The sequence below is a fragment of the Nansenia antarctica genome (genome assembly GCF_963989245.1).
Source record: "Nansenia antarctica genome assembly, chromosome: 5".
NCBI lineage: Eukaryota > Metazoa > Chordata > Actinopteri > Argentiniformes > Microstomatidae > Nansenia > Nansenia antarctica.
The window spans coordinates 27,126,312-27,134,339 of NC_137690.1; the positions used below are offsets into that span (position 1 = coordinate 27,126,312).

General features: G+C 40.5%; 1 protein-coding gene across 1 annotated transcript; it reads right to left on the bottom strand.

Annotated features, from left to right (window-relative positions):
- Positions 1-1,457: 1,457 nt before the first annotated feature.
- Positions 1,458-4,757, bottom strand: LOC308157931 (TERF1-interacting nuclear factor 2-like; the record flags this gene model as incomplete). The annotated part of the gene is made up of 7 exons (XM_080531526.1): positions 1,458-1,538; positions 1,585-1,640; positions 2,425-2,572; positions 2,775-2,885; positions 3,131-3,226; positions 3,788-3,892; positions 4,608-4,757. The coding sequence occupies 7 exons, from the start codon at positions 4,755-4,757 to the stop codon at positions 1,458-1,460; spliced, it is 747 nt and encodes a 248-aa protein (XP_080387652.1).
- Positions 4,758-8,028: the final 3,271 nt, after the last annotated feature.

Sequence of the window (8,028 nt, forward strand, 5' to 3'; positions counted from 1 at the left end):
AACTTGCTTATGTGACGAGCACTTACAAAAAAAATAAAAAACTTTCCAGAATCCATTGACAGACAACTTTATTTTACACCAAAGCACACAAATAAAATGACGTTAAGAGGTAAGTTGAGTCACTTGCACAATGCCTCAAATCCATTCAATGACGGCATTGCTAATTATCTGTTATGACTTCTCTGATGTATTTTCATATTACTCCTTTCAGAGAACCTCTTACCACACTTGACACACTGGAAAGGTTTCTCCCCAGTATGAGTTCTCAAGTGCCTCTTGAGTCCACAAGAGGTGGGGAAACGTTTCTCACATTGTGTGCAAGGGTACGGGCGCTCCCCTGTGTGACATCGCTCATGCATTCTCAGTCCCACTTTTTTAGCAAAATTCTTCCCACAGTGTTGGCATTGATAAGGTCTCTCTCCTGTGTGCAACCGGGAGTGTTGCAACAAGCCACTTAAGCAATAAAAGCTCTTCCCACAAACACTACATAAGTATGGCTTCTCCCCTGTATGCATCCTGAGGTGTACTGCTCGTGAGTTTGGTTGAACAAATCTCTTACCACACAGAGAACACGCGTATGGTTTCTCCCCAGTATGAGTGCGCACATGTGATTTCAACACATTCGACGCCCTAAACCCCCTGCCACAATATGAGCAAACATACGGCTTCTCTCCTGTGTGACTTCGAAGGTGCGATTTCAGAGATTCTTTTGATTTGAATCTCTTCTCACACTGATTGCAGGGGAAAGGCTGCTCCTCTGTGTGAACTCTGTGATGTCGTGTCAGGTCTGATGTACTTCTGAAACTCTTCCCACACTCCAAGCAGGTGTACTTCTTGCGTAAGCCTTTAAAGGTTCCTTTGAGTGGCAGTAAGAGGTTAGATCTAGTTCCCCCAGAGTCCTGGGTCTCTCTGTCCTTCCCTTGATGTTGCTTCCTGATGTGCTGCTGGAGCTTTCCAATGTTCCTGTGGGAGACTGGGCACTGGGGGCAGGTAAAGACCTGAAAGGGCTCATCAATAGATGATCCTGCGGGCACAAAACACAGGAGAGTCAAAGAGTGTCAAATAAATGCAGTTATCTTTTGAGGTTAATTGTGGTCAGTATGTAGAGAGAAATGCAATTGATATACTGAACTCTGAAAGGCAATTACTGCTGAACTAACATTGAATTAAGTCAAAGCAACACAATCACTGGAAAACATGCAAAATAGCCTACTACTCTCATCCTAATTTCCCCCCAAAATCGACAAACTGTAAGTAACGTAGCTGAAGTATTACCCCCGGAATGTTCTTACCACTGACGGTCGCTGGACGAGACGGAGAGGAAGTCTGTGGTGATGAACCCAGTTCCTGTTGCTCCAAGTTGGATCCACCAGTCTTTTCAAGCCCCTTCTCAATGTCCTCACCATCTTCCTCATCGTAGTCTTCCTCTTCATAGTCTTCTTCTCCCTCCTGCTCCATCACTCCACTAGAGTGTCCTTCAGCCTCTGTCCTGTTCCCAGCGTGTCTCTTAGTCCCCTCCGCCACGCAGCTATCTTCATCTAGACACAGGCTCGGACTATCAACACAGGCCTGTTTAGAGTTCACTGAATAAGCGAGGGACAGCGTGGACAGGATGGTATCACAGTCAAAGAAGACGTGATCTGGAAGAGAGGGAGAAGTTGCATAACATATTAAGCATCTGGAATCATATTTGACAGCTCTTGGAACAAAAAGGTGACATATTTCAATCAACAATTATCCTCAGTGCATCAGTTAATAGTTCATAATCACAGGCTTGATGCAGTTATCATAATTGCATGCAATAGATATAGGACCAAATATGAACATTTAGACTACTTTAATATCATTTAAGTGAACATACTGTACATTCAAGCAGCAACACAAGTTGGTAAACATAATAATCATCTATGAAACAACATAAACAACATAATCATCTATGATGATTGGCTAATGTTCTTGCTAAAAAGGTACAGTGATACATTTGGGACCCGTGTCTACACCTGGGTTATCCATCTGAGACTTTTTGAGGCTTGAGTTACCAAGCTTTAGGGTTATTAGCAATAAATACACCATAATAATAATAATAATAATAATAATAATAATAATAATAATAATAATAATAATAATAATAATAATAATAATAATACATTAGACTTATATAGCGCTTTTCTAGACACTGAAAGATGCTTTACAAACTGAAAAGACCGAGTAGTAAAATAAAAAGAAACCAAAAAATAAATAAAAGAAAGTATAGGGGTCTAATTCATTTTTAGATGACTAAATCTAAATCTAAGTGTCTTTGTAGGACAATCTACTCTGTATACTGCAAGTATATCTAGATTTCGGGCGGAGAAGCGGCGAAAACAAGCAACGCCAGCGTCCTCTCCTGACCATGCATCCAACAACAACCTTGAATGAGTGTACTGGCTTCACTGAACACAGTGACCAGCCTGGTGTCGTCTGTACCTCTGGTCAGGTGGCCCTGATGTCTCTGATGCTGCAGCAGCGTCTTCAGCTGGTCAGGGTCACACTCCTCCAGGTCAGAGGGGGCCAGGCTGATGTAGCATGCTGTCTGAGAGGAGGAGAGAAGCAGCCGGGGGTTAGGGGACTTCCAGCTCCTACTCCTCCTCCAGGTTTCAGGGGTGGTTTCATGGATTCATTTCTTTTGAGGGTCATTCTTTTACTCCTTCATTTGACAGTAGGAAAGCTTCTAAATGAATCATTTTCTTGATGTTAACTTCATATGAAAGTGTAGTCAGATAGTCTGTCAGTACCTGTGAGAAGCTTGGCACAGGCAGAAGCTCCTCCAGTCTGGAGAAGAACTCCCACACCAGTATTTGCAGTGCTGTGTCAAACATAGAGCCATACTGTTCTGGGAACACCACCTTCAACATAAATAATGAATACATTATTGTGGAAGCAGAGTATTACATTTTTAGTGCGCATCAATGGAACTTACTTATTCATTTTCAAGACATTGTGATTTTAAAATGATGATTGAGGAATGGTAATAAAGGAAATTGCTCTAAAGAATGATTCTTTGAGGTAAATCTATTAGTTTTATAGTACAATTTGAACACAGAATGACCTCATATTCCTGTGAAGATCTTGAGGAAAGATGTGTACTAACCTCGAAGAAGTGCTCCCTCTCAGATGGGTCTTTAAGCAAGGTTTGGACCAGCTCCACAAAGTTACACTTTGACGGCTCCATTTCTGTGTCTTTCCCCTGTTAATACAAGCGTTAATGTTCTGTCTAACTAACAAATGGTTAGACAGAACATGCAGCTACACCAGAAACACCACTAACCCTAGTCCTAACTAACACCATGGAACCTTTTGGATGTAGTGTGCCACCTATATTTTTTTTACATTACAATCATACTGACACATTCTCAAATAAATTCGACCAGACAACGAAATGCAGTTGATATCAGAGGATTCTAATGTAGGATCTACTTTCAAACTTTGTCCTCTGTGCCAAATGAAATGGCATGCAGAGTTTTGTGTAGGCTAGTAGAAATGGGGCACGGTGTACTCAACCCATTCAAAAATGTCTTTAGGTTGCAGGATGACTTTATTTTCTACTTTTTATTTTTATCATGTGATGCACTCTGCGGTATTTCAAACTTAACTTTCCATCAACAGTTTCCTATTTAGTCAAAACCACCCCAGGTTCCACCCTTAACAGGTGGCCGACCTCCAAGATGAGGGCACCATAGCCCACTGTACTGTACTGTACTGTACTCTAATGGGGCTACTACTTTGTGTAGTGTTACAAATAGCTCACCTCTCTGTGTTTTGGGTTTTCTGTGCACAATTGGAATCTGTCCAGATGGGGCTGGATGGTCTGAGGGTCAGCTACATCCACACTGCGGCACAACTCCAGGATCAGCTGAAACATCAGCAGGGAGTCACTTTCACTTTCAATTTCAATGAAATACACTAGCATGTACAGTTCTCAGAGAGACGGAACTGGAACAGAAAAGCCATTACAATGACAGGGTTCTCCCCAAAGGACGTAAGAGTGGAACTGTGCCACACTGTGAACTTGTGAAGGCAAATTAAACGATGTATTTAGTCATAACAGAGTAACTATCTTTGATCGCCAACGACATCGTTGTCAAAAGCGAAAGCGCTATAATGTTCCTTGAGATGAACAGCTCTCTCACGCCTGCACAAATGATGTGACAGAACACACCTGACTAACGAGACACACCTGTTAAGACAATTGTCCCAATGCTTTTGGTGCCCTGAAATAGGGGGACTATGAATAAAAAGTGCCGCATTTCTAAATGGTGAAACCAATATGTACACAAATACAAATCAAATGGCCTAAAAGCTGAGCTTCTCTACTTCAACTCACAGTAATTGTCAGAGGAGCTAGGGCGCTTCATCAAAAGGACAGATCTCAGATTATAAGGTTTTTGACTTTGGGACTAAATCTATTTTATTTAAAACAATTGCTTATTTTGGACGGTAGCTAATTGTTGTGTATACTATATACTCATTATTATATTAGTATATTGATGCACTTATTAGAATGTGGATTTTCATCTTAAGATGTTGGACTGGAGGGGGTCCTTTAAACAAGGTCCTTCCTTCCTCACCTTTGCTCTCAGTCCCAGGATGAGCTGGTCTCTCTGCCTGGGTCTCAGCAGCTCTGGAACCATCTCTGTCACCAAGGTAACAAACTCCTCCAGCCTGCCGTACTGCTGGACATCCCTCTGCTGAGCCACCCGCCACAGGGCCGCAGACATCAGGCGTAGGGGTGGAACCAGCAGGCGCAAAGAGGAGAAAGGGAGATGGACACCTGTCATGAAAACAAAAACAACAGTTCATGTACACATTATGAACACAGTAACGTAGCAATAGCTCCACCTACCAGTGGTGTGTGGGGTCCCTAAGAATGGCCACATTTGATCAAAAAGGTAACATGTTTATCTATGAATGTGTATGGCTAAGCTGACTATGGCTAAGGCTGAATCCAAATAAGCCTGGATTTTCCTTGGGCAACGTTGATGCAACACACCCCAGATACACACCCCAGATACACAAGCAAGGCTACACAATGTTTGCTAGCTAGCTACAAACCTCCAACTGTTGACCGAGGACCCATCTGAAACCAACCACCAAGCTGGCTCGTTTGCTAGGGATAATTGTCTAGCTGACGTTGCTATTATATATACTATATGCACTAAATTGTTACATAAACGCCTGTCTGTTACCGTGGTAACAGGTCGTTTAACAGATGAAAACGCTGTAACTTCTGGTCTCAGTCACGGAGCTCCGCCCACCTTCTTCTTCGTCTTCTTCTTCTTTTGGATTAAACGGCAGCTTGCATCCTTAGTGTGGCACTACTGCCATCTTCTGGATTTATCCAATTCCTACATTGTCCATCTCGTCCCCTGGCTGTATGCAAATGAAGATTCCTTCAAAATAAGAGCGCCCACGTTAAATGTATGCATTTAGAAATAGTACTGTTATGGAGAACCGCAAATTGTATTTAATTTATCTCTAGAAATACTGTAAACATGTGATCCTCTCAAGGTATTTTGTTTTTATAGTGTTTTTATGTTTTTTTGTGTGTTTTGATTCTAATATCCTGACTAAGGCTTAACTCCCAAGGTTAAACTTATTCATTCTCAGCAACACACAGATACATTACATACCCCTTGTATGAAACTGGTGATGGTTGAATCAAGCTTGGGTTAAAAGTGTGTTGTTCAGTAGATTGGTGGTAAATATCAAGTTTAGCATTAGGAAAATATGTGCACAAGCCATTAAATGTGCCCTATGGAGTCATTTCATCTGTATAGCCACAGTGGAAATCCATCAACACTTTGTATGACACCACTCATGGTTGAAACTTCAACTTAATCCATATCTTAGGAGTGTCGATGAGTACATTGGTAGTGTAGATGGATTTGGTGGAGACAGTCATGTGCTATCTTACTATTTACACTTTTGCGTACCCTGAAACAGGGGGACTATGCATGAAACATGTTGTAATTTCTGAATGGTGAAACCAGTACCCACACAAATACCATCAAATAAAAGCAGAGAATCTCTATGTTAACCTCACAGTAAGTGTTTGATTTATATGACAGATGTATGTGAGGCTAAATTTCATTTTATTTCATTTCTACATCCATGCTGATACACAACAGTAGGTAGGTTAACTGGCAATTCAACAGCATGGCACACATCTCAATGTTGGATTGGATGTTTTGGAAATACATTTGTATGAGATGCAATATGAATGGTAGCCTACTGATTTAAGTAAAGCTGATTCCTCCTCCTGTTAATAAAAAATAAAGATGGAAAAACAAGAGGAAGCCTTTGATCACTAAAGTAAGCGGATAAAAAAAGATGAGAGCGTTTAATTTATTTAAATTCTCATTTTATTGGTAACACCTTAACACATTTCCTTAAATTAGAGAAATACATGTAGCACGTTGGAGAACAGAGCAATAATCTGAATAATCAGAGAAATATAGGATAAATATTTTTATACAGAAGAAACCCAAACTGACAAAAAGAGACAAAGGGAAAATATAAAGACCCAACTGTAGAGAAATGATTGGTTTTAAACAGAGGGACTAGGAAAAGAGTGAAATAAATACTCCAAAGAGATGCTAGCTCAGTGTTGTCAGTGCAGGTGGGAGTAGTCATTGGATGGTGATAGGGTAGTAGTTTTAGACACAAACCCGCTGTCCAAATGATGCAGACCATAATAATTGGAAAGCTAAGGTTGGTCTTTCACTGTTTGCATTATGCCCTTTTATTAGTAGGTTTTTGAGCCTCTAAGTTGAAAGCAGGGAGAAGGACAATATGCAGCACTGTTTCGCTATTCCAAGATTCCATTGTATGTAATTTCTGTGATAGTAAATAATTGATATTCCTGAAATAGTGCATAATTAATGTCATCTCCAGCAATACTGTCCAGTTACTCCTCCCATCCTGGTTCTACTGGATCAGTTAACTTATCAGGGAGCTAAATTCTAATCAGCTATGTGTGTAATTGTGCCCTCTAGTGGGTTTATATTGGAAATGCAGGTAGTCATTATGGTTACCTGTCAAAGTGACATGCAAGTTAAGTGAAACACTATACTGCAGGCGTTTATGGTTAAGAGGCGCTCCAAATCGTCTTCTCCATTGTATATACAAGGGTATGCCACTCATTGCATTGACAACATTGAGCCCCATAGAAAAGCATGCTATGGAATCATCATTACATAATCATCATCATCCTCCTACTCATCATCATAGTCATCCATATCATAATCATCTTCATTATATCATCTGGAGACAAAAATAGTTGTATGCAATTTAAAAGCTCAGAAAATAGATAGAGAAAGGTTTAGTATACCAGCATTCAGTAGAAAATGAAAAACAAGAAAAAAAAAGAATATCACCAACAACTAGTGTCCTGTAGACTGTCATGCAGAGAAAATGCCAGCTAAGTTACTAATTAGTGGCCATTTTGTAATACTATATACTCCCTCTTTTTAAACGTGGGTATCTTTTTATATGGTTTTTCAATGCTAGTAAACACACAAAGAAGAACATAAGAACAACACTTTTGTACATGCTGCTTTTTCTTCTTTTTTTTGGAGAGGGGGGGGGGGGGGGGGAGGGTGGTGTCACATGTTTGGTTAGCTCCATCATTCATCAACACTTCCAGAGACATTTGACCTTTTTCATACTGTGACAGGAAATTAAATCATCCATCGTTCAAAAGGGCACAGTCCAAATGGTATCCTATGCTTGTATAAGCAGAGCAAATACTGATATGCCAATGGTCTGCCTTATGGAATCACACATGGCAAAAAGCCAGTATCACCCATCACATGGGGATAACATTAAAATGGTGTGTTTTCAGTCTGAACGAGGACTGAGAACACACATGTTTAACCCCTTGTCGTTCAACAGAGGAACCCCACTTTGAATAAGAAAGCCACAAAGTTATTGCACATGTGCATGAGCTGTACATTGTGAGAAACAAAGGAAAACAGAAGAAAAGCACAT